This window comes from Egretta garzetta, unplaced genomic scaffold (assembly GCF_000687185.1).
Source record: "Egretta garzetta isolate BGI_Z169 unplaced genomic scaffold, ASM68718v1 scaffold133, whole genome shotgun sequence".
Lineage (NCBI taxonomy): Eukaryota > Metazoa > Chordata > Aves > Pelecaniformes > Ardeidae > Egretta > Egretta garzetta.
The window spans coordinates 3,881,630-3,909,384 of NW_009259111.1; the positions used below are offsets into that span (position 1 = coordinate 3,881,630).

The following is a 27,755-nucleotide window of genomic DNA, read 5'->3' on the forward strand; positions in this document are numbered from 1 at the left end:
AGAATGAAGTGGAAGTTGGATTAATAGATGAATCTGGCAAGAATGAGGAAGGGAGTCAATGTTATCATGACATACCAATTTATAAAAATCATTTTAAGTCTAATAGACTAGAAACAGTGGGATTCCAAAGCACAATTTATTGGAGAAAAAGAAAGCTTTATTCACCACAGTATTGAGAATACAAGCAAACTCAAGATATCTTGCTGTTGACTGTTGAAGGCAGAAGTGTTTATGAGAAAGGAAACATAAGAGAATAAAAGCTTTAGTTTGTCATTATATATTTTTGAATGTTAGAACAACAGGAAAAGATTAAGGAGAAGGTGGTAGGAAACATTTTGAAAACTAACCTGGGTGTTTATGATTTTTTTAAAAATAAACAAACCAAAAACCACCACCAAAAAAACCTGTTGATTTTGCTGGGGTTTGGGTCAGGTTCTTGGAAAATAGTGTGAATTTAGGACCTTATAAGACATTTTGTTTATTATTATGATGTTGTTTAGTAATTTATGCATGCATATACTTGAAAATGTTTTTAAATAACTGTAACTGAGTGATAAGAATTTCCAAAACAGCAGGATCTGCTGAGAATTATGTTAAATACATGCAATGGTATAGAGGCTGTAATTGAGAATAAAAGGAGTATGGAGAAGGGCACAGAGGGCAGTGTTTGGATATGCAGTTTTAGGCATTTTGGCTTAACTGGCTTAAAATTTGCCTGCTGTATTTAGGCATAATGTACTTTGCTCCTTTACTGGAGTCTTGAGTAACTATACTTTTTGCTTTATAGTGGTGGGGTTTGATAAATTTTTGGAAAGACAGTATGAAGCAGTGAGCTTTACACAACCCTGTAAATTTACTGATGGACTGTGAAGTGATTTTTAAGGTTTCTTGGTTATAGCTGCTGGTTTTTTTGTTCTTTCTGAAAGGCGTCTGGAATGGCAGTTTCTAACGCTTCATCTACTACGATACCCTTATCTCGGAACAGGAGACTTCACAGTATGAAGTGTGGACCATCTAGTAAGTTATTTATGTTTTTACATGAAATAACTTCTATTGTCCATTATATTCAGCATAATTTAATTATTTTTATGAAGGAAAAAAACTTAAAATAGCTAATACAGGTCTTCAGAGTAAAGGACTACAGGAGTATGACACTTGATTCTGGTTTGATCATTTGAAAGACTGTCTCTAAAAGCAGTTTCTCTAACAAAAGAGCTTTCGGCAGGGCAATCTGCTCTTGTAGTAACATAGCTAAGGATGTGGATTGCTGCCTAGATGCCATTAAATTACCTGTCCTGTATCTCTTCTGTGCTTGAAGGTTTTTTGATACTTTTTTGCTGAGGTAGTCTGTGGATGCTTTTTGTGTGTGTAATCTGTGGGTTAGCTGGATGAGGTACTCTTAGCCACCAGCTTGCAGTGGTGGGTGTTTGCTTGAGGAATTTGCATCATGGCTTTTTTGGTTAATCTTGTTTTCAGCAGTGGACAGGCTTAAATCTCTTTGCTCAAGGGTAAAGATCCTCTGCCTTAGCTCTTCTGTACAGCCTGTGTCATGTTTGTCTTGTACAAAGGAGAAACATGAGGCAATGTAATTCAGAGTAATTTTAGTTAGTAATGCAAAACTTCTAGTTTCTCTCCAGTCAGCCTGATTGGTTGTGTTGCATGTGGGACCTACCTAACAGTGAATAGTCTGGGTTTGCATCCCTGGCTTTATACCACAAAAATGCAAGACTGATGTGTGGACTGGACTCTTATCAATTGTGATTAGGGTTGTGTTGTCTCCAAAATATTTTAATCTCTTTAATACATAATGTTTTTAGAAGCTTTTGAGAAGTGTGTAGCTGAATGTAGGGGAATAATAGAGAAGCATAGTATTACTCAAATAAAAACTGTTACCTGTGAACCTCTCTTGTGTATGAAAAATATCATGTATATAGTGTATCATAAAGTTGCTTTACAAATGTAGCAGTCTATACCAGTAAAACTCCCTCTGCTTTTGAGGGGTTGCACCAGCTTATTGACCAAGTAGTAGTTCTTTTCTTAGCTCTATTTTTTTTTTTTAAAACCTGTATAAAGCAGCTTCCAAAGAGAAGATGTGCAAATCGTGCAGAAAAAAATTGTTGCCATAACAATTGTTTGGTTCTGTGGGTTTATTTTTTGCCAAGTGAAAATTCCTTTGTTGGGACTAGTGGATTTCATGTTCTGCATCAGAACAACCAGCTAGAAAAAAAGACTTTTAAGATGCATTGTGCTGTTTTAACAGGACTCTTGAAGAGGATTTATGTGCAAATTTATTGCTTCTTAAATAGACCTAATATTTAAGAAAGGTAAGAACAAATCTAGCAGGAGAGAGAATGAAATGGGTAGCAAGTATCTCATGCTAACTCATCACATGTTAAGCTTTTAAAGGAGGATGTAGTTACGATGGCAAGAATTAGGTTTCATTGCCCTCTGCAGATGTAGTTCTTTCTAACTCTTATTTCTGCAGGGCAAAAATATTTCGTAAGGATTTTCCATTTCTGATGTACTTGCTTTGGCAAGACAATGTTGCTGGAGGCATGCTTTAAAAATTATTGATGGTTGCCCATACTTGAAGGCAAATAAAATCAGGATTGTTAAACCCTTCGAACAGTGGAATACCTAGACTTGGAAGTTTCCTTTTTAAATCCCAATAAACTCTGTGTGGGAAGTGGAATCTATTGTTTCTGTGTGCAAAAGACACATTAAAAACAAAAGAACAACCTGATCTGCTTTGTGCAAGAGTTTCAGTAACATGCTCTAAATGGTTAGACCAATAATTTTGGTTTGGCCTGTCCTATTTGAAGAGAGTTGCAAGGTGCTATAGCTCTGCTCATGGACCGGGATTTGTACCAATTTGGGTATATATGACATAGTAAAGATTTTTTTTTTTTTTTTTTTTTTTTTTTTTTTTAAACCAGTAAGGTAGGTTATTGGCTTCTTTTTCCAGTTTAGTGATGCCTCTATGAAAATTATTGTACGGCATATTTAGAAAACTGTGATTCTAACGGACTTACATTTTGTCCTGTTACAATCAGTTCTTGTTGCAATAACATTATTTCTCGTTTCCTATAACTCTGTATATATAGATAAACCAACATATTTTACATAGAACTTCCTATGATGGGTGCGTGATTTATTGTGCAATAGATCTCTTTACCTTTTTGTTGTATTAGTCAACTGAAAGCAGTTTAGAAAGCCACATAATGCCTTGTATGTCAGTGGAACAAAAAAGTTGGTATAATACAAGTAAACGCTAAGAGATAAACTCTTGTGTTAGTTTCTTGTACCCAGGGAATATGGGATTTGAGCTTTGAAGTGTTTATCAGGATAATCCATGGCAGCTAACATAGCTTACATAGCTGTTAAACTTTTAACTTCCACACAAATCTGTTTTTCATGCCAAGTTTAAAAAAAAAAAAAACCAAAAACCAAAAAAAACCCACAAACAAAACAACCAAAAAAACCCCTAACCCTACAAACAAAAAACCCCTCCATAGCTAATGCATATTAAGAACCTGGGACAGGCAAAACAAATTATTTCTGGAAGTGTCAAACTACTGCTGAAAATCCCTAACATGTTAAACACTTCAAATTTTCTTGTGTTGAAGCGCTGTAGCAGGCATGAATCTTTAATGTTTAAAGTCACTGTTACTATAGAAGATACTTGTCCCTTGCAATATGTGTGCTGATTTCAAGAGATGCAGCAAGCAGGCAATCTGCAGTTAACCAGAAGGTTTTTAGTATTGAAGGAGTTAAAATACATCCTACTTATTCACCTCAGAATTTCAAAAGGAAAATTTTACATCCTGATGTAATGAGATCTTTGTCCTCATTTCAAGGCTGTATGCCACAGAAACCTCATGCCATTACAGGCAGATGCTTCCAAAGGCTATAAAGTTGAAGGATAAAAGGTAATGCAAGAAATGCTTGTATTAGTTCTCACATAGTCAAATAGACACCTGAAAGCTTCCAGAATAAAGTGTGCAGTGGGAATTAATGCAGAGTTACAAAATCTGAAATTTCAAGAATGTTGGCTGCAAAATTTTCAATATTCAGTTTTAAGCACACCTTCTACTCTTTTATGCATGGCTACAGGTCTAGTTGATGTTTCTTGCAAATTCTTATCGCAAATTGATTTGTTTTTTCACTTTTCAATTTCAGAATAAAATTTGCTGATTTTTAAATAATTAATCTTTTTAGTAGTTTGATAACCTTCAGGCAGACCTCTCTTTTACACTTGCATAAAGCTTTTAAAAGTATGCCATCTTTTAAAGAGTCCTGAAAACTAGAAAGTTTGTCTATTTCTGTAAATTACTCTGGAGCTCTGAAACTGTTTGGGCCAAAGCTGGTAAATAGGCAGAATCATAAGAACTGAGGCGACAGGCTGAACCTTGTACCTACTAGCTTAAGTAAAACTTGATCACTTTCAGATCTCTAATTAATCTTTCATGCTTCAACTTTCCTGTCCGAGTATATCTAATGAGTATCCTGAAAGGAAACCCGTCTTCAGTGATTTGCATTAAACAAATTTTTCATGCCATTTCTTAGAGAACAATAACAAAATACAGAATTCCAAGACTAGGGAGTGCTTAATGTTTTATAGAAAAATACCTGTAGGAAGGTCCACATCAACCACAAATCTTCAAGAATTAATAGTGTATTGATGATAATAGTGTATTACAGTGAGGTCAAAATTCAGTTGGAGCAACTGGATTGATGTGACGGTTAAAACAAAAATATTTCAAAGTTGATTTGCATGGTAAATTGAATAGTCATGCATGTTCTTGAATGTATTGGGTTGTGTTGTGACTTAGCCCCAGGCAGCAAGCAAGCACCGCACAGCTGCTCTCGCCCTCTACCCCCTCCCCGGCAGGATGTGGGAGAGAATTGGAAGAGCAAAAGAAAACTCATGGGTTGAGATAAGAACAGCTTAATAATTGAAATAAAATAAGTTGTAATGAAGAGGAAAACAAGAGAGAGAGAGAAATAAAAGCCAGGAAAAAAACAAGCGATGCAACTGCACACCACCTGCTGACTGATGCCCAGCCAGTCCCCGAGCAGCAATTGCTGCCCCCTGGCCAACTCCCCCCACTTTATATACTCAGCATGACATCATATGGTATGGAATATCCCTTTGGCCAGTTGGGGTCAGCTACCTTGGCTGTGTCCCCTCCCAGCTTCTTGTGCACCTGGCAGAGCATGGGAAGCTGAAAATTCCTTGACTTAGTATAAGCACAACTTAGCAACAACTAAACCATCAGTGTGTTATCGAGGTTTTTCTCATACTGAATCCAAAACACAGCGCTATGCCAGCTACTAGGAAGAAAATTAACTCTATCCCAGCCAAAACCAGGACAGCTTGCTTTTACTTTTGTGAAAAAACTTTAATTTAGATGTCTCTTTGATTTAGTGTTTTAATTTCTATATGTGATACAGACACATGCTTTCTTTGCAGTTACCTCTTTGTGCTGCAACAGTAGAGCTGTTCCTTAGTGACTGTATCTCACTTCATGCTGAAGGGCTTCATATTATATAAATCACTTTAAGCTATACTTACTTTATTCTTAATAAACATGTTAGAAGTTCAGAAAAACAAATCATGGGTGAGCAAACCTGGACATATAGTTGGTTTGTAACTGAAAATAAGTTCAGGAGATCTTAGTTTACTATGACTTCTTACATTACTACTTCTCTGATAGTAAACTAAGTGGCCACTATATTATAGATACAAACACACAAAATATATTGCGTCTATAATAATACTTAGAAATAAATGCCTATTTATTATTGATGAAGATGCCTTTGAACAGTTATAATATGAAATTGGCCAAACTTGTGCTTGGAGAACACTTGAAAGGCCAACCGGAGTTGTGTGAGACTACTGTATTTCAGAATGGCTTTTGGAGCTTCCTCCTTGTCAGGTCTACATGACGCTATTAAAGCATCTCTTTTCAGAGAGCAGCAGCAATAATCACCACTGTGAAGCTTCGACGCTTATCTCGAGAAACACTTGCAATGAAATGCAAACAGGCTAGATTGCAGCCTCACTTTTTCAAAGCCTGTGATAAATAATGGGCATGAGGTTCTGCTACTGCTTGTAGGGTGCTAGCTTTGTCCTGAAGGCTCTCACTGCCTGACAGTGAAGAATTAAGAAGGGGGATGAACTAAACAGAGGTCCAGGTGCCCAAGGGACTAAAATAACCCTATCCACATATTGAGCAGGGTTGCAGCCTATTCAGTAATTACCAGATGGCTAGAGTATTTAAGCAATGAGAGGAGCAGAGAAGAATTCAGACCTGCATTATGAGACAATCCAAAGTCTTCACCCTGTTCAATAAAGAAGGAATTTGAGACAAGTTGCTTCATGGCAACAATGGTCATATTATCAGTGTGACTTGCAGGTTGTAATGGCATCACTGGTTAGAAATCACATTATTACTTATGCAAGTTGAGTCATGTTACTTAGGCCTACCACTTTCTGCTAGAAAAGTCTCACCAGTTTTCGATTTCAGATTCCAACCCAATGCACTCAACTGGCATAATGTCAAAGGAAAAAGAGGAGCTGAGGACTTTTTAATAGAGGTCACTTTCGGGTAAATGAAGGACATTCTATTCTTCCATAACCTTTCCTAATTCTAACCTTTGCTTAGTCTTGATGTTTAATCCCTTTCTGCAGGTGTTACCATGTTTCTCATGTCCCTAGGAGAGACCTAAACTTGTGATCCGATCATATAGGTTAGCTTATTTAGGGAGCTTATATCCTTTAAGAGCAAAAATCAGAGTGAACTGTTTGTTACAGAATGTTTATTCCAGATACCTGAGGAAGTATTTCTGTGTTAATTGAGCAAATTGGATGATCAAAGGAGGACATGTTGTTTGTAGTAGTAAGATCGCTAAATGCGGTCTGAATCGATACTGTATTCCCCTTATTACCTGGTTAAGGATAAATAATCTTTTCACACAGAGCTCTTCTACACGGTGTAAGGAAAGATACTACAGTGATATAGAAAGGGATATAAGCAAATACAAGAGCTATGCTTATCTTGTTTTCTTATAATCATACATGCACAGACAGAAGAGAACTTCATAAAGAGGAAAAAGCTCAACACTTGAGTCATTTGACTTCCAATTCACATTTGACCAACTCCCTTTCTCTCTATAAGGGAGCAAGGGAGATCCTTCCCGGTGACAGCAAAGGTGCCCAGATCAGCTGACTGTGTGCACAATCTGAATAAACGTGGCTCGAAGCAGGTTACCTGAGCCATGCTTAAAGGGGAATCATTCAACCCGAAACATCAAAAGGGGGCTAACTTCCTCTACAGCTAAGAGGAACATGACTTGCAGTCTAATTGCAGATTATTGTAACTGGACAGGCAATAGGGCATAATCTTAGAGAAGCAAAGAACAGAGACCTGAGCTCTGATTACACAGGTCTTGCAACACTCAAGATGAAAGAGATCAATGTCTGCCTCTCTTGACAAGAGGAATAAGGCTTTTGCATTAGTGACAAGACTGGTCCCTGTGAGTATGTAAATGAGATGGCTCAGTCAGAATAAGGAGGGCCCTTTCTACATGGTGCTTGCATTAGTTTTTAAATTGAAGTCATGATGCCCAGGCAGGGAAAAGAGCTAGATATTTGGGCTAGCTAGGCAAAGGAGCCTTCTCTTTTACTTTTCCTTCCTGCCTTACTCTTTTTTTTTTTTTTTTTTGGGGGGTGGTGGTGGTGATGTGTGTTGAGGGAAAAATATAAAAGACGTTGGTAGGAAATTGGTAAAACATCAATAACATGAACTTCTAGAAGAGGGGAGAAAGATTAGGTAGGGAGAAAACACCCATTTGAAATGGATTTATTTTTCTGTTGCTCTTGCTGGATCAATAATTTATTGATTTAATGGCAGTAAGGATGTCAGTGATCAATTCTTGACTTGTTAGAAAGCATTTCCTTGTAATAGTTTAAAAAAAAACAACAACCAAATGCTTCAACCATTCTGTAGAGTAGTTTAGAATCTACTTTTGATTTTGGTGCTTTTCATGTATGTTTAGTGAATGCCAATAGTGAGAACAAAGCCTAAAGATGGTGTGACACATGAAAACATAAAACAGTGGTCCATATTGAGGAAGGCTTTCCTCTGAAGTCTAATTCTGTCTAGACTAAATCAATTGTAGAGGTTATTTGGATTACCAGCAGTGGAGCTTGCTTTATTTTGCCTGCATCAGCAAAGCTTCAAACCCTCTTTAGCAAAGCTTTCTCAAAAGCCTGAAGGTAATCTAGGTATGTTAGGACTTCTATGTTTACTACTGATGATTAGATATTTCATACGCAAGGGTTTTTACTGAAATAGGAGAGAGATCTTTTTCTGTGAATTCTGGTTTTCAGGATAACACTTAAGATTATTTGTCAAGAAAGATGTGTTTATAAAGACTAAAAAACCAAGAAGGCTGAGTCTCCAGATTGTCTCTTCTTGAATTAGTTTCTTCTGAGCGGCTTGTCTGCAACAAAAATGCAGTCTCAGTTTCTGTTGTCCAAACACAAAAATTACTATGCTTGCATAACACTTGATTATTAAAATTCAAATGCCTTCCTGAAGAGACTTAAACTTTAAAGATCAAATATTAGCACAATAAGTGAATATATTACAATTGTTAGAGAAGTATTTAATAACTAAGTCTAAATTCAGTAGCAAGAAGCTTTGTTTCTGCTTGTGCACATCTTCCCTTAGACTGTGAATTCTTGTTTTGTCAGATCTTGATGGGGATCTTCCCAGGGAAAATAAAAAGTAAAAAAACCCCAAAACCCCAGCACCTCTCCCTTCCCCAAACCTGTCATTGTAAGTTATGGAACTTGCTTTCTCTACAGTAGGGTCACTATATTTAAGCATTCAATTTTTCCTTTGTCTCTAATAAAATTAGAAACAAGAATAGCAGACTGTGTCTCTATGGAAAGTGTTTGTGGTTTGTATACTTACAAAGCTGTAAGATGGAAGGAGGGCAGGCAGCTGAAAGATGTACAGCAGGGATCTCAACATTTGTATTTCTAGGGTAGTATACTCTTATCCTGGTAGAGCTTATCCATACAGTGTTATTTGTAGCAGTCTTTTATATAAGGATAGAGGCCCTGTGCTTTCTTGTTGTGTAATACTTGTTCACTTCCCCTATTCATTACTTAAGGGACTAAAACCATGTCAGACTAACAGAAATCACAGCCATTTTGATTTGGCTTCTCAGAATGTGCAACAGATTTACTTCATCTGGTTGTATTTCTTGAGGAGAAGCTTTTGCAGTATTTTTTCTGTTTTGTGGAGACCTGCGGGATTCTCCTGGGGATTTAAATGCTAAGCTAGCACTTCCTGTCATTCATGGAGTTACATTTGGTGGCAGAACTGGGTCTTAAGAATGAAAACTATCATAATTTATTTTTAACATGCCTTGTTTTTTCCACTCAGATTCATTTGCATGTTTTAATGGAGGTGAATGTGTCTACAGAGAGCTGTGCAACTGCAGTCGATTTAATGCAACTGGACCAAGATGTCAGACAGGTGTGTAAAGAGAGAAAACTAACTGGGTTTCTGGGATTGTACTGGATTGATTCCCACAGCTACAAGAATGACTGCCTTCTACCTAAAAGTTCCTTCATGCCCTGGTATTTTTCCCTCTTTTCGGTGGTGATATTTCATAGCATACCACATACATGCATCTCAACTACAGATTGAATCCAAAAACCAGTGGTACTTTTCAAGTGACTCTCCTTCTGTTAGTGTATAATACAGGTGCTGAAAGAGATCATATATGCAGAACATGGGGTCAATATAATTTCGAAACTTTTGATGGACTCTATTATTATTTTTCTGGGAAATCCACATATGCGCTTGTGAGACATACTGAATTAGATGAACAGAGTTTTTCCATACAGGTAGGGGACTGCACTTCTATATTCCTTTTAGCTGTTGGTGAGCTTGCTAATAATGTTTAGGCATTAAAAATAACTTGTGATGATAGTATGAGGTTCTAGAATGTAATCTAGATGTAATTCTAATGTAATGTGGGCTACTGGTTACTATAGCACAAAATGTAAATAGCTGGAAGGAAACTGACGTGTGTACTTCCAAAACTTGCTGCTGCTGTGAAAAGACTATTCTAAAGAGATGGCTAACTGTACTTAGTTTTTTTGGGAAGAGTGGGACCAAACTACTTGTTCATATGCTGAGGGTAGGATTGGGAGTATTAATTGTGTAATGTGGGTTACAAAGAGTTTGATTAAAATCTTGACTTTGATGCTAGTAATTTTATTTGGCAGGTGAATAATGATCCTGAGTGCCTCCATTCTCCTTATTCATGCAAAAGGTCCATTAGTTTATTCTTTTCTGGAGATGAGCAGATAAAGATGAGCAGTGAAGTCACCTATAAAGGATTTGGGTAATTACACTCATGTTTCTGATGCTGTAGTTATGCTGGAACTAATCTCATGATACGATTCGATAAGAGATGTAAACTAGAACACTTATTTGTTGGCAGCATAAAATAAAAAAATTATCCAGACCACAGGTGTAATAATTAGTCACCATCTACAGAGTAGTGTCTGATGAAGGTGATATCTAAATGAACGGTACAGAGTATTGAGAAGCATAGCCATTGATGTTGATACTTTGATTTTTTGCTCTTAGTTGCAACTTCATCTTTTTTAGTGGAATTACTAAGGAGTATTCAGATACATGAGAAAGTCACTAAATCAGCAAGAAATTTATTTTTAATAGTGATACTTTCTCATGTGAAGTTGTTTTTGATTCTGTCTCATTTCTCAGCGTACAGTTACCTTATATTATTGGAAACTTACACATCCAGAAGCTAGCTAGCTACTTCCTAGTCAGGCACCAGTATGCCTTTACTCTGGCTTGGGATGGTACATCTGCAGTGTATATCAAAATGGCACCAGAGTACCTGGGCAAAACACATGGACTGTGTGGAAACAACAATGCTATCCTGCAGGATGATCTTGAAACTAGTTATGGTGAGTATTTAAACTACTTCCTCTTGTGTTAACAACTTTTTTTTTTTCAGGTGAACTAAATGTTACTATGCTTAATTTTTAATTGTAATGCTAATTGAATATGAGGGCCAACTTTTGAAATGGAAATACTTCTGGTAGATGATATTATGACTGAAGAGGGCCATTTTCAGTATAGAGGGGGCTCTGAGGATCTTTAAAAAGCATGTCAAAAAGCTGTCTTATTCCATTACCTAGAATTGTATTTGTACTTCAGTTTCCTAGGACTCGAAAGGTAAAATACACTTAAATGTTCACTGCCCTCTCAAAAATTTTATGTAGGAGCGTGTGGAAGCTTGAGAATATTGCTATTGAAAATAAATCTGCAATTTTAATTAGTAAATAAGTGAAGACTGACAAACCTTGTTTGATCTGGCGCTTCGTTTATGCTAACACTTACAGAAGTGATCAGTGATCCTTGGATACTGACTTCAGATACTTCCAAGAGTCTTGGTTTTTAATAAATACTGACTGAAGACCTCTATAAAATAAAAAGAATCAGATGGAAAAATCAGGCCCCTTGAAAACTATCTCAAGTTAGTTGATAAAAGCTTCTGGAAATCATTGCTTTGGGCTGTTTAACTCTTTGTTGTTCTTCTTTAAAATTAGAGTATTTCTGTAGAGTACTACTTTAAAGATCAGAGTACAGTATGTAGTAGGCTACCGCTGTTTAAGTGTGCCAATCAATTTTGGAAAGCATCAGCACTGCACTAATATCAGCTCTTACCCCCATTGAATAGTTTGCTCACTAATTCAAAATGCTTAAAATAATACCACGATCAATAGATCATTGTCCTCATTGCCTTCAGAGACTTTACTCTACCCTCTCACCTTTCTCAGGATATCTCAGTCACATAAAGCTGTGATTGTAGCACAAGTCGATACACTGCATACTAGCTTTATCCAATTAGCTAGGGGAGCAGTAATAATAAAGATATGGCAAGACATGCATTTGTGGGTAATCCAAGTCGTAGTCGATGTTGTCACTCATCTGTGGTGGACAATACCTTTCTTAGCTAGTTTAAAGCTAGCGCGGACATTTCTGCTTATGTGAAAAAGTTACGCCTTTACTTGGTTAACGTATACAATCATTTTGTACCCTTGCAGTCACCCAGGAATGCGTCATCTTTCTTGTAGTTTAGACTCTCTTTTGGGAGTTTCATATAAAGTAACAGCATAGACCTATGTATATACAGTTTATTACAGCTTTTCTTTCCTTCCTTCCATTGAAGGACTACTCCCTAAAGCCCTTCCTTGCCAAATAGCATAAGTTAGCTTCTTTCTGCCATTCTAAAGTTTTCCTACTATAGTCCTTTTTAAAAGTATTTTTGTTTCTTAAAAGGACTAGATTGTCTTCAAACTAACAGCTGATTCATTTAGTTGTAGGAAGGGTTTGGCACTCTACTTAATGTGATGTTTTGATTATTGAGATGTTTGCCCAGGAAATCCTATAGAAATGTTGTTGTTCTTCCAAGTAACTGTAACTGTGTGTGTCTTGTTTAGGAAAACTGACAGATGATGTAACAGAATTCGGAGAGAGTTGGCAGGAAAATCCTCCAGAAGGAACACCCAATTGGGATAAATCTCTTCTCAATGAACCACCCTGTTTGATGCAAAGCCATGAATCTCTACAGGTTTGGATTAACACAAAAGGATTATTACAGTAGTTGGTGATTCTAATTAGAGTGAGATTTTGACTTAATGCTTTGAAGGAGACTGGAAGTATTCTCAGTTCATCTTTGGAGAGGCGGATAAAAATGGTTGCTGCAGCAGAGCTTCCCTTGTCTCCTCCTCCTTCCCCTCTCTCCCCTCCCCTTTTCTTCTGTATTAGTTCATAATATAATTTTTGATCTTTTCAAATGTTATATATGCATCCAATAGAAGTGTTTGAATCTGGGGCTAAATGAGTGAAAAGTTGTCAAGTAGGGGTGCGTTCTAGAGCTGCTTCCCATTCCTTCCCTTAGGAAGGATACAGAAAAGCAGGCAGGCAAAACCAGAGTGAGAGCACGGTTTATTTGCTAGTGTTTAAAAAATGAATTATTGTTACTTTTGTCCATCACATTGAAGTAGTTTTTCTTTTTAAGTAATATTTTCAAGATAGAACCTTGAAATTAAGTGCTTTGAAACTAAACCTGATGCCAGGCATGTTTTATTTCTGGTATCTTTTACTGTGTAATTTAACTAAAATGCAGACTATTTCAGGTCATCTGGGCTCATCTGCAACATGGTCTATGCCTTTCCTGGGGAAGGGATATGTATTACTACCATTGGTATGACCTTGGATAAAACATTCCAGGTTATGAATATTCTGGCGTGGAGAGCAATATGTTACTAGCCACTGCTTCTCGTTGATGAGAGTAAAGTGATTCCTAGTCAGACTGACATGTCTGTTATGATTTTCTGTAGTATTCTGTTCTGCTTAGGTTTATTTGAAAACATTCTTTTCACAACCGCTATCTCATACATTTCAGAGGGCCTACACTCTGTGTAATACCCTGTCACGTCCCCCGTTTGAACAATGTCATGAATATGTGAGTCCTGTTCCTTTTATGGCAAGCTGCACCAATGATCTTTGCATGTAAGTGAATGGTTTTAGGTAATTACAAAGCTGTTATAAAAAACATTGTCCCTCTATCATGAGAATGAGTTGTAAATGTTAACAGAACTAATGTGTGTCTTTTTCTGCATATCAGTTTTTATCCAATATTCTTTTATTTTCTTGGTTTTCTCACTTGTTCTAGCTTTACTGCCAGAAATTTCTGTGGAGTCATTCCTGTTTTCTTTGGTGTAAGGATGACCAAAATCGGGCCAAGATATTTTCCTAATTTGTTAGTGTACTTTCCTTTGAATATGGCATCTGTTTTGATTCCAAGTGTGCAACATCATTAGTATTTCTAACTTTAATGAAAAATTTGGCATCTGCAAGCCATGTGTTAATCCAGTGAAAAGAGGAATTCGATTACTATTTGGATTTATGCTATCATTTCACAACCTGCTATGCCCCTTGTCCAAGCAGTTTTGACTAGTTAAATCAACAGACAGGACAAGAGAAGATAATTTCCATTTCTTGTAACATGGTGACTCACTGGTGGAAATCTTACACTTTCTTCATGTGAGTTTTCTGAAAGTTGTTATTCCTTCTCTAAAAATACATTTATTCATGTCTGTTTATACTGCTGTATCTCTGGCTTTCATGGATTTACTCAAGAAATTAGCATCAGGTCTCAAATACATTGATGACCTGTCTTCAAGTGTGGTAGAATGTCTTACCCATTTAAGACTTCTAATCTAGCAAAATAACACAGTACATTAGAACATTATTAAAGTAGATTCAAAGAATGTGGTTGTATGCAATGCAGGAGCATTCATGAGGTTATGATTGCATGTTTGAATGTAGGCAGAAAATAATATGTCAATTTTTATTTGTGTAAGGTCAGCAGTTGATAATGCAACTTGGTGTCGAGCATTAACTGAATATGCCAGAGCATGTGCCCAAGCAGGAAAGCCACTTCATGGATGGCGAATGCACTTTCAGCAGTGTGGTATGCAGATGCTTTCATACTTGGAAATACTGCTCAGTAGTTGTATTTTGAAAAGTGTTCTTCATACTTTTGCCTCTTTGCCCTTCCTTCTGTTTTGAACCCATATAGTTCTCAATGAAAGCATAAGTATGTACTCACTTCAAGGCTGCATGAATGCAATGGAATTTCTTTTTTATATGCGTAGTTTGTGCTGAATGTACTTAAAGCACTACACTTACTAGAATGTGTTCTAAGAACCTTCTTACTAAAACATCAGAGATTCTTTAAGATGATTAACCATTTGTTTTTTCACAGAGCTACTCTTTCAAATATTGTTGAAGTCTTCATGGCTTTCTGATATATAAAATTTGTGTCATGAGTGTTAAAAACTAATTTGAGTTATACTTGCATATGTCTTCACCTTAGAAGTCACAGAAAGAAAGTTTGAAAGAGATCATCCAATTTGCCTGCTTGTGTGGAACACAGGACCAAAACTGCTTTGTCATTCCAAAAACGTTTGTTAATGGATGTTCTACCACTTCCTGTGCTGGTCTGAGTATCTGAGTATCTAAATAGATCTGCTGTGAGAAAGATTCCCTGAGTCTCCCTTGGTGTAATTTAAGATTGTGCCTTCTAAATGTGCCTTTAATAGGCAGAATATGAATATATGTTTATTTTGTCTGTGTTATGAAAGCCATTATTTCATTGTTCTAGACAACAGATACTCAATTGACTTACCAAAAACTAAATACCTGAAAAAAACATGTGCAATCTATTTATGCCCTAAGGCAGTAGCAGAATACCTTTTAATTTCTCTCCCTGTTTCTATTTTTTAGTGATTACCTGTGCTGAACCCTTGACCTACAATGAATGCATCAGCTGTTGCCCTGTTTCATGTCATCAACAATCACAGTGCATTGACAGTGAGCTTCCCTGCATTGATGGATGCTACTGTCCAGATGGTAACTTTTGCTTCTCAAATACATATTATTTGATTCTGTGTAACTTTCAGATTGTTCTCCTCCACGTTTACATACCTGTATGGCCTGGCTAGACTAAGGCATTCACAGGAGCTCTTCATAAAGGCAGTGCCAACAGAGTGTGGATGAGTGACCTTGTTTTCCTTGTAACTGATGAGTCTTTTTCTTCCCTCTAACAAGTGGGCATAGCTTTAAGCACAGATCTACATTCTAACTGTAGAGCTCCAAAATTTGAGTGAAAAATGGGGTTTGCTTTGTTGTTGACAGGGCAGCCATCTTCTGTTTTGTGAGGGTTTTGTTTGGTGTTTCAGGTTTTTTTCTGAAGAATGTCTGCAAGGTCAGGTGCTTAAGAGAGCTCAAAAATGGGATATGACTAAAACTCATTTATGTGGTCAGAAACAGGTTTTGATATTGAGATTCTTACACTGTTGTATGGTTCTGGCAAATGAGGTATTTACCTATGTGGCTTATAGCAAAACTTTACACTTACTAACAAAGTATACTTTGATGTCCAGTTTTCCCATTGTTATTGACTTCTCTTGGGTACATAATTCTGTCTAAAAGAGGACAGAGAAAGATATGCCACGTGTCTTCAAGTCCTGCCTCTTATGATGCCTTAACCTGATGATTTAGAAGTATGATGCCTTTGTTATACGTTTTATCTTTTATGGGCTAGTAAGGTCTTTTAGCTTTTGGCTCTCTAGGAACAGAATAATTAAAAAGAAACTGAGCGGAAAAAAACATAATAGTAAAATAAAGACCAAATGGCACCTTAAAACATAGAGGCAAATATTTGTGAAGGTGTCAGGAAAGAAGCCAGAGGTACTCAAAGCAGCATGGCTTTGTGTTTGTGTGTTTGGTTTTGATTTTTTTTGGAGCAGGGGGGAATGACTACTTCTCCTTCTCCCTCAGTGTTAAATCCTGTTATTCATACTATTGTTAATGTAGCTCAAGCAATTTAGGGACTTGGTCAGTGTAGTATAATTTATTTAATATACTTTAAATGCACACGTGTTCTCCTAAAATTACTACCAAATAATCTAGAGTTTTATTACCATACATCGGTTTGTGATGTTCTTGGGTATACTTGTTAGTGTTCTATCAGCTATTTGACAGATATTTCACTGCTTGCTTGTTGTTTTATTTCTCCTAGGCTTAATTTATGAAAATGAATTGTGTGTCAAGCCAATGGACTGTCCTTGTGACTACCATGGAAGTTTCTTTGAAATAGGTTCAGTGGTTTATGAGGAATGTAATAACTGGTTAGTAATTTTTCTTTTTACACTGTGGACTTAATCCTTTCATGGTCATGAGACAACTTCTTTAAGTTCTTTAAGGCCTATTTCAGTTAAAAATTGAATAAAGTTGATAAATCCTCACTGTTTCTACATACAAAAACTGTTGTTCTGTATATGTTTTGCAGTGAAGGGAAAGATAAAAGAAACTATAGAGCTATTAATGTGGAAGAGCAAATGGCAAATATTGCAGAGAATACTGTAATGTTTAGTACTCTTTTCACCTTGAACTCTCCCTCAAACTAAAAGGAATCTAGTATTCAAAATCTTAACAGGAGAATTACTTTGACTTTGTCTCCTGTTTGTGTTGTCTCACTTGGACAGAAAGAGCCTAATGTCATTATCACACTAAGCTGCTGTTTTGGGAATTTCTAAATTCATTCTCTACATCGGAAAGAAAAGTTTGTAGAAGAGATTATGGCTTTTATTGGATCAACTTAATTGAAGAAAACAGATGAGCTTGTGGATGTGTAACTTCTTTTTTTCACAACAGTTCTATTTTTTAAAGTAATAATATTAAAAATGCTTGTGTTTGCTCTTCTCAATTTTAATCATCCTTAACTTTTATAATGGTTATGAAGGCACTAGAAAGAAGGAAAAGTGTTACTGGATGAATGGATGAAATTTCACCTGATCATATCCTCATTGCAAGCTCTTGCCACAGCTGCCAGGCATTCTAGGGACTGTGATAGCTCTGCTGTACTCTTTTGTGAGTCTCAAGACACTTGGTGTTGATTTCATAAAGAAGGAATCCAGGAAGAACAACTGAGGGACAGCCATACATACTTCACCAAAAAAAAGTGTGAAACCTTTTTGTTTTTATTTCAGCACTTGCATTGGAGGAAAGTGGATTTGTACAAATCTTACATGTCCAGGTATATGAAAGTCTTGAGTACTCTTTTAATAACTGAATTTTTACTTGCGGTAAAATACTACTGTTAGATCTTAATGTGATATTTCACTATATAATTTGTACTTTTATTTCTATCTACATATAAACGCATCTACGTACACAGTAGGCTAAATATTAAAGTGGTCTGAATACCAGGCATCTGCCTTTCAGCTTAGCACAATGATGTGTCTCCCTATACATCACTATAGTGTCTCTGGTAGGTGGCACTGCCTGATCGTTCTGGTCATTCAACTAAAGTTTCCTCTGCAATCTTCACTTCACAGACTCATGGCAAGATTACTTCCACCCCCACACCCAGTATTTCTAGCTAGCAATGTAGTATCTAGGCATTGTACAAATATCAGTTAATTATTTTCACAGTACCCTGTGGAATGAGGGGTGTTATTCTCACTTCATGGATACGCAGCTAAACTACAGAGATTTTGGTCAAAAGGATGTTGCGTGTTCAAGGTACCCAGGGCCTCATGGCTCTTATAGCTGCTAATAGATTCAAGCACTGGTCTCAGAGTTAGCAGTTAACTGTGGGGGTCAAATACCCAGAACATAAGGGTCACAGATATTAATGCATCATCCTGGGGGAAGAATTGTTTAGGGATCCTGACCTGGCACCAGCTAGGAACTCGTTACCAAAAGCAATGATAAGGTTCAGTTCCTAACAGTGTTCCTAGTACCTGGTTATGGTATGAATGCAGTTTTAGAAATTAGAGCATGTATCAGAGTGTACGAACTCTACAGCAGTAATAATTGTTGAGAGTACTTTGTCTTTTCTATGTACTTAAACACATTATTTGTTACGTTTGTCAGCTGAATGCTCGGTTTCGGGAGACGTTCATTTCATGACCTTTGATGGGCGCAAATACACTTTCCAAGCTACCTGCCAGTATATTCTAGCAAAAAGCCGTACATCTGGAGCATTTACCATATCCTTGCAAAATGCTCCTTGTGGACAGGTAAGACTTAGAACCTTGTTGTAATATATATATATCTTGAAGGGTTTATTAATCGGGGGAGTGGAGGGGGGAAGTATTAAAAAAAAAAAAAGCTACCTGCATTTGAAAATATCAGTAGCAACAATTTTCCTTAATGACGAGTTGAACAACAACAGTGCAGAGGAAGTCTCTACATAAATTCTCGTATTTGCTTGTGGTAAATACAAAAGGTTATGCTGGTGTTCTGATTCATTGTTCACTGAGATCACTTGGTAGCATATGGTGGTTTATGCAGCAAACCCTGGATGATGACTTGTTTTCTTGAGCTTTCTGAGTACATCTTTGTGGATTTGCAGCCAGCACAAAATAAGCCTACTGTTTATTATTGATTGAAGGAAGAATGACTTTTTTGTGCCTTGATTATAGATTTCTCTTGCAGCTTGAAATTAACTTTTACTTAAATTGATATGAAAAACTTTGGATAGCTTTTTGGGACAGCTCGCTTGGATTTGAGTATATGTATACATCCGTGGTGTTAAGTTGGTATCCTGTACAATTAATTTCAGCCAAACGTGCGTGTGCTTACATATAGCTGATGCTAAGGGTTTGAAAGTTTTGGTACCGTACACAGAAGTCACCAAATATTTTATCTGCTTTATGTCCAAGATGCATTCTATTTCCTTTGTTGTGTATGTGGATTTCTGAGTATGTATTAAAATGTCATACATGTGAGGTATGGAACACTGGTAAGATTTTCACTACAGCATTTCATTCTTATTACAGTCTTGATAGGTCTTGTAATTCTGAGGAAGTTAAGGCAAGTTAGAATAGATCTTAAACATGCAGAGGTGGTGTGAGAAATACTGTTGACTGAGTTGAGCTGTTTTCTGGAGTTGTGTTTTTCTCACTGACTTCACGTTCTACATATGCATGTAAGGACAAAATTTGGTGCACGTTTGTATTAGGGTCACAATGCTACTGTGGATGCCTACTTACTAAGCTGCGGGACTTGCTGTAGGAGCAAGATGTTAAACTTTGTATCTTGGACAGATTTATGTTCTGTCTCCAACGGTCTTGTGTAACAATTTTTACCTAGGAGCAACTGTGTGGATATTTGAAGTGTATAGAGACTTAAATGTGACTGTTTTTGCTGTATTTCTAGACCATCTGCTATACATTAGGCCCAAATTTTAGTTCTTAGCTTGGTGTTGATGCAGTTACATACTTTGCATAAAATCAGATTTAGTACCATTACTTTTTGATCCTGTGGAGGTAACTACTTACACTTTATTTAGTAGTTTACTTTTGTGTTCTACATGAGTGTGTGACTCTAAGTCCTTTTAAACTAATGACCGCATTCATTCTTCTCTGCAGCTTATATTGTTCGTGCACTTGAGATTTCCTTGGGAAGAAAAATGGTCATAAAAGTTGTCATACCACACTTGCTAAAGGCCTGTTTCAGTAACATCTTTTTGTCCTTGTACACTAAAACCTACTTCTTTGTATGACAGAGAAGTTCTTTAAGCAGAAGGAAGTAATATTAAAGTGGCATTGAAAAGTTTATTGTAATAGAAATTATTTATTTGCAATCCAGATAAGAGATGGGAGACTAAGTGCATTGAGTCCCCTTCTCATCTCAATGATAAAAGCTGAGAGGTGAGAAAAATAGCTTAACTGGATAGAGACCAAATGTATTTTCCACCTGGATGATCCACAAGTAAATGTTCCACTATCTCTTCTATGGTTCCTAGAAATGTATCAGGACAGGGCATACCAGTCACAAGTTGCCAGTGTTGAAAAAGTGGATTCCTGTGTGTTGTGAATATGACTGCTTTATTATGGTCTAATAGCCTCTAGCTCCTTGAGGTATAAGATTTACAGTGGGCGCCATGAAATGAAATCTTGGCAGGGACATATACATTAAAAACAACCTTCTAGGCTTTAACCTCTGTATGCATTGCCCTTTGGGTTGGGAAGAATCTGGTGATCCTGCTAGTATTTCCTATTTATGGGAAGATTGAGACTGGTTCAAGATGCAGCATATCTGATCATTGCTACAATTTGTGCATATTTGACTTGGCTTATTCTGATTTTAATGAGTTTAGCTGGCTTCATTTTGTGCTAACCTTGGGATCCTGAGGAGTTGATTAAATCAGTATCATAATCTAGAAGAAAAAAAAAATAGAACAGCTGTGAAACGAAACATAAATATAGGCATTCAGTATAGGCATAAATCTGTTCCGTCAGAATAATGTTCTCAAAACGTCAGAGTCCAAGAAGCTTGAGAAAGGTGGTTGTATATTGAAGCTGTGTCCTGTACTGTACGGTTGAAGGTAAGCACAGGGGATCCCTCAAGAAACACTTTAGGCAACTGACATGTGGAAAACAGACTCCACAATCTGTAAGATTGTAAAGTAGGTATGTTTATTCAGCACTGGGCAGCACAGGGGGTAGTCCCACCACAGTAGTAGTGCCACAACAGGGCAGCTTGCACCATTTATATGTAGCAAAGTGTTACATATACATGAAGTTTCCCAATAGCCTATACATAGGCATAACCTGCCCCGCTTCGTATTAAAATTAGTTTCAAGAGGTAATTTCCATAAGTCCCTCCCAACTGTGCATGCTCAGTGATTTGAGTCGGTGGTCTCCAGGGGTCGTTTACTTCATCCACTCCTCTTCTTCACCTTGTCCTTTTGGTGAACTCCAGCTTCTACCCTCCTTATTCCATTGTCAGAACAACACAGCCAGTACCAACTGGCTCCCCATCCTTGGCTATCCTCATATCGACAAAGTGCCAGATGCTTTGTTCTCCTACATGCCTTCCAAGGCCTGTAACAAAGATGGGCCATTTGCTACTAATCTCCCCTCTTCCACATTCCCTACAGTGTTAATTTCTTATCTATAGTTTACTCCATATGATTAGTAAGTTAATCTAAAACACAATGCTAGCAATTTAAGCTGGATCTACAGTTGGCTTCACAAAGGTCCTTTTGTTAACTCTTCAGCCTCCCTTCAGAACTTTTTTTATCAAATGAAAGTTGAGGCCTGATTGACTTCTTGCAGAAGCCCACCGTGAGATACCTTTCAGCCTGACCTGTTGAAATGCCCATCAATGGACAGCAGAGGTCTGGAGCAAATATCTGCTATGGTAATGTGTAGGATATGTATTGTGGGTCTCATTCCCTTTTGTGTTACAGAACATTTATCTCTGTGCAAAATACAGAAATGTGCCTTTCAGTTTATTTGTTGTGATGCTTTTGTTTGGGAAAGTGATAAATTAGTTGGCTTTCTGCAGCTTCGTGAGACTGCAGAGAGCCTTGCAGTAATTCTTGCATCTTCTTCACCCTGCCTTAGCGACTTTGTTTAATGTGTCTCAATGTCCAAGTAGTTTGTAGGTGAAAAAACAGATATTCTTGGCTTTTACTATGTGTTGGGCTTCCTATTTCACTTAGTCTTTAACAAAGCTACCCTCATCAGTCCTTAACAGAGGTTTGAATGAAGCATTCTGGACATTAACAGCCTGGTGGGTGATCAGAGGCTTATGTGCTATGTTCCAGTGCCAAGTGTTGCTAATTTGATTATCAATATGTAAGTGGTGAGAGGGTAGTTAGAACTTTTTGTGTACTATGACACAAGAATGTGGGGCTTCAGTGCAGCTATTCAAGTGTCTAACTATCAGCTAGCTGGTACTACTTGGCAGAAGAGCTGCTTTACATTTCCCTAGGCACCATCCATTATCTTTTTCCCATTTATAAAAATTAATGAATTGAAATGGGAAGCTAAAAGATTTGTAGTGCAGAATATCATATTTCTTGATGGTTTGAGATTTTGTGTGCTTTTTAAAAAAAAAAAAAAAAAACAAACCAACCCAACACACAACTTATCAGTCCCATCTCATTCAAGCAGATTAAAAAAAGTAGAAAGAAAATACCTGGGGAGATTTTAGCTCTCTGAATCACAAAGAATCCAGTCATCTAGAGCCTTACTGCTGGTGACATGAACAGTCATCAGGCAACAAGTTATTTCAAAATGATGTGAAATTTTGTTTAAGCACTTTTTGGAAGGAGAATCAGTCAAGCAATCAGCTCAGCTTAACCTTATCTGAGTTTCAGGTGACAACCTCGCTGGCTTTGTAGTTTGTATGATGAGAAGATCTTCTGAATATAGAGATTTTTTTTTTTTTTTAAAGTGTCTAGTGAGAGAAACGGCCATTCCTGTGAAAACACCTGCTGAAAGTTGGCAGGGGCAGTACTGTGAAAGAAGCAGTTCATTGGAACCGAGAATAATTGTCAAGCAGAATTTCTCCTTTAGTTTCAGCATGAAGGAATAATAAAGCTTTTGTCAGTATTGTGTAGTAATGTATATGCTGTGGAGGGTTGTTCTCTTGGCTCTGGTCTGCTCTGTGTACCAGCTGGTATTCTTTTATTTACAGCTTCTTAAAAGATCGGCAAAATTGTCAATTTATAGCCACTGTTGCTGAACAATATGCACAGAAACCTAACTTCTTAGTAAAGAGACAAGACAATGAGATAAACTACAAGAGCATGGCTTCACAATGCAGATCTCTCTTTCACCATCAGTCCAGGAGAGCTGGTTGAGTTGATGAAATATCTCCAGTTATTTTTATAATTTGCTATCTTTAAGTTTCATTTTATCATTTCAACTGTTGGTGAAAGATTACTGTTTCACTCCTGTTTAGAGACAGGGAAATTCTGAATGTAGTTTTTAATCTTCACACACCAGTGTGTGTTCTTGTGTGTCCACGGTATTTGAAGTACTGACAGACGATCTGCTTTGTGCTAGTCTAGCATCTGCCAAAGCCACATGGTAGCGTTCAGAGATCCTTGCAGCTCTAGTAACTGTTTTCAATGAGTAGGGCAACTTTTGCCCTGTATTAGGCAAGGCCCAGTGAAAGTCAGTGAGAGTTGAATAAAAGTGTAACTCTTTGAACTGAACATCCTAATCTGTTTGCACTGTGAATGGTGGTATTCACAATACAATTTTGCTTCTAGTGCGACTGTCCAAAGGTAAGGGTATTTTAACTAAATCTTGTTCAGTGCCTCTTTCAGCACTGAAGATGCTTAACATGTTTTCCAAGTGCACTCTGCTAAGAAGCAAGATAGAACTGAAAATTTTCAATTCTCCACTGATTATAGCTTTACTTGCACTCTTATTTAATGTCCATCTTACATTTAATAAAAAAAATGAAATGATTTTGCTCTTGCTTCTAGAACCAGGATGGATCATGTATTCAATCAGTCAGCCTTATTCTTAAGCAGGACCCCAAGAGGCAAGTGACTCTGACTCATTCAGGAGATGTTTTGGTATATGACCAATACAAAGTTAACCTGCCTTATGCAGATGGTAAGGAATAATACGTAAGCATATAACTCCTATGAAGCACTAAAGCCGTATTCTAATGGTGTATGTGTATGTTGTGATACTGTCAATGTTGCTAACACACTGAAGTGGTATATTGTAAATATCAACATTATTAATCTTTTATTAAATGTTTCACAAATTAACCACTTAACTGCTGATGTACTTTTTACACTGATGGTAGGAGTTGTACAGTAGGTGTACTGAGCTAGTGTCTTTTAGGTTAAGATTGAGTATGTTATGTTTCTAACAAGTTCAAATGCCATCCTTCACATTTACAAGGTTGGTTAGTTCTTTTCTGAGGGGAAGCTCTTTTCTCTGATTCTTGAACTGAGTATTTTTTTTTTCCTTTTTTGTAAGCAGCTCAAGTAAATATAAGTGAAAGGAGCCCTCTTGCCCCTTACAGATAAGCTACAGATTTTCAGACAAAAAAATTTGGTTTGTTTCTGGGGGGGTGTGTGTGTGTGTGTGTTGGGTTTTTTGGTTGGTTTTTTTTTCCTTCCATGATTTTTTTAAATCTCCCCCTCTGGAAGATATTACTGAGTATTCTACATATTAATGGTTGTGTTCTGTGAGATTCAGTGTTAGCTTCAGTGAGAGCTTTATATGCAAATCATTAGTGCATTTGATGTCTGTGGGGCCTTGGCTCTTTGGGAATTTCCAAAAAAAGGCTTTAATATGGGAAGCACATTGCTGGTGTTAGGATTAGATTGTCTATAATAATGGTCTGCAATGTTATCTACAATGTTTGTGTCTTTAAATTGGGATGCTTTTAGTTAACCTTTATGAATATTCAGGTGAACTCTGGGTGTATTTTTTTAAAAATGTGGTGCCTGTTGTAAGTTTCTTGTTTTCTTCTGTATAGTCTGAATCAATGTAACCTTTCACGAGAAGTCAATGATTAGGGGAAAATAAGGTCTTAATAGGGAAAAAATGTAACTTACATAAACATGATATAAAACAAAAACAGTGAAATGACAAGAAACTACATGCAAATTACAAGCAGATTTCCTTTGCCTTTCAACAATCTCTGTTTTTACTCACCAGAGTTCTTTGAAATACGGAAACTCTCCTCTGTATTTCTTCAAGTAAAGACACATATCGGATTACAAATACTGTATGACAGAGAAGGACTGAGGCTTTACCTTCAAGTCGATGGACGGTGGAAAGATGATACTGTGGGCCTTTGTGGAACCTTCAATGGAAATACGGAGGATGATTTTTTGTATGAATAGCTGCAAGATTTCTATTTGCCAGTATATGAATATCTACAGTTAGAGTGGTAGATCAAGTGTGTACTGAAGCTGAATGGATTGATTCCAAGAATAATTAATTTTGAAGTTTTTTGTTAGTGAGATGGATAGTAGGTTTTAGTTTGCTAACAGAAAATCTGTAACTCTAAATGTAGGATATCAAGCCAGGTTTTCTTTCAAATATTTTAATATAAAAAATACAGCACTCATAAGTGCTAGTCTATCTGAAAAGTTTTGTCCAAAATATGGAGTGGCCTATATAAGGGACATTGTGCCTCCTCGCAAGCCTCTTTATCTCTTTCCAGCTCCTGTTTTCTGCTGCAAGTTCTAATCTGCTCTCTCTGACAGAGCCTCCATTGTTCTATGTCTGCAGGCCAGCAACAGGAATTGGCTGTTGGCTGAGCTTCACTTTGTCGTAATGCAATGAAAGGTGGTCAGAGCTGCCTGAGCACCATGGTCAAGATTGCCGTTTGTCCAGCTTCTTTGCAGCGTTTTTCCTACATATGCTAAAGAACAAATTTGCTTCCAGAGGCTTGAGCAGCCTAATGGAAGTGAAAGAAGGAAAACATGAATTTAAAGCAGGACAGAATATTTCTTTGACTAAGAAAAGGAAAAAGAGCAGGAGAACTTTCTCTCAAAACAGTTGGAATTCTTAAAATCAAAACTAATAGAAAAATGGAATAACTTCCCATAATAGTTCCCATTTAAAAAATGCACACACAGAGAGATATTCTAGTGGATTTTTGAACAATTTCTGTCTTAAAGATTAAGAAATATTATTGGAATATTGTTTATAATGAGACTATATAGACAGGCTCTCAATGAAGAGATGTTATTTATGTAGAACTACTTAAAATATTTCTCTGTTTGAAGCAAACGAGCTTTGTAGTGTATTTTTGATGACAGTCTTTAGACTTGTGCTCAAATAAGTGAGAAGTTGTTCAATAGTTCATATTTGTGCAAAAAGCCCTTAAACTACGGGAACTATGAATTGTGCTGGGACATGACACAAACCATAATGTGCAAGCATCTTGATACGTAGACAAAACACCTGATCCACACCAGATTTGGGAGGCTCGCCATAGACAGTGGTGTCTTTTGCAACACATCCACCCCCAGCTGCTTTACCAGAAATAATACTACTGGTTGTATGCCTAATGCAGTCATTTCCTGGAGTGTAACATCCCATATGGATGGTGTAACATCCCCATGCATGGTTTCAATCATTCTCCTTATACAATATTAATGTGCCTTGGTTATTTAGATCAAAGTCTTCCTATCTTTCAGCTTCTGCTGCCCCTCTGCTTACCTGGGCCTCTATTCAATTGCTTTTGCAGTTAGATCTCTGGACCCTTGGATTTCTGTTCCTTCCTCTTTCTTGCAGGGACTAGAGAGCCTGGGAAGTCAGCTACCCAGGAACAGACAGGAAATTATAGGTAGAGGAGAGATAAAAATGCATCAGATATCACTGAGGGAGCAGAAGTATGAATAAAAAGAGTGCAGACTTTCAGGACAGTGGTGCTCCCTCCTCTCTTGTGAAAATGAAACTTGGTCTGTTTTGATCTGTCCTTCCTTACAAAGTATCTGATGGCTCTAGAGCACATAATCTCTTTTGTTCCTGGGCCTTTGCCTGGAAAGAAAGAGTTGAGTCCTGAAACTTAAGCTGACAGTGCTTTATGGGAGGGTGTATGAGAACATGGAACAGTGGAGGGGGAGCTTGAATCAGCTCTGGTGAAGGGGGTGGTAGAACCGAGACCATTCTGTAAATTCACTATATCTTTTGTGACTGACTTCTGTTTTGTAAAAGATCTCCAGTTGGCGTAACTGAAAGCACTCCAGAGCTGTTTGGAAACACATGGAAAACTTCATCGGTGTGCATTCTTGTGCATGATAGTTTGCAAATGGATCCGTGTGATATTCATCTGCAGGCAGGTGGGCAGTGAAGGTTAATTACTATATCTGTGCCATTTTTCCTAGTTAGATGAAGTAAAGTAATAACCAGTCCTACCCACTGAAAAAAATATTACTTAAAGATAGCATTTGTTGAATTCAATCCTCTAACAAATCATGTAGTGTGTTGTTTTTGTGATACTTGTGGAGGCGCTTAAAATACCCCCTTTTTATTTCTGGTTTGCAGTTACAATGCGTTAAGTTAGACGTGTATTAAAGGTTGGTAGTGTGTCTAATTGGTGATGCTGCTAGTTAAGATGGAGACTCAAAAGTATTGCAGTATTCATTTTTGAAAATACTGAAAAAATGGAACATTTGGTTTAGTTGTCTGCTATGGAGGAGAAGGAGTAGGAGAAAGATACTTACTCACTGCCAACCTTCAGATTTGTCTGAAAGAGTTCAGTTGGGGGAAAGATGGTCATGGCATTAGCCATGACGACCACAGACGGTCACTAAGACATCCTTTAATAATG

General features: G+C 37.2%; 1 protein-coding gene across 1 annotated transcript in view; it reads left to right on the forward strand.

Moving 5' to 3' along the window:
* Nucleotides 1-10,399: 10,399 nt before the first annotated feature.
* OTOG (otogelin) overlaps nucleotides 10,400-27,755 on the forward strand; it is a 90,831-nt gene continuing 73,475 nt past the window's right edge. Inside the window, exons 1-12 of the mRNA XM_035890985.1 lie at nucleotides 10,400-10,431; nucleotides 10,818-11,023; nucleotides 12,563-12,693; nucleotides 13,531-13,637; nucleotides 14,492-14,601; nucleotides 15,417-15,542; nucleotides 16,714-16,822; nucleotides 17,684-17,730; nucleotides 18,573-18,718; nucleotides 23,932-24,064; nucleotides 25,127-25,304; nucleotides 27,140-27,264. Of these exons, the coding sequence (XP_035746878.1) occupies nucleotides 10,400-10,431; nucleotides 10,818-11,023; nucleotides 12,563-12,693; nucleotides 13,531-13,637; nucleotides 14,492-14,601; nucleotides 15,417-15,542; nucleotides 16,714-16,822; nucleotides 17,684-17,730; nucleotides 18,573-18,718; nucleotides 23,932-24,064; nucleotides 25,127-25,304; nucleotides 27,140-27,264 (1,450 nt within the window). The remainder of the gene's footprint in view (nucleotides 10,432-10,817; nucleotides 11,024-12,562; nucleotides 12,694-13,530; nucleotides 13,638-14,491; nucleotides 14,602-15,416; nucleotides 15,543-16,713; nucleotides 16,823-17,683; nucleotides 17,731-18,572; nucleotides 18,719-23,931; nucleotides 24,065-25,126; nucleotides 25,305-27,139; nucleotides 27,265-27,755) is intronic.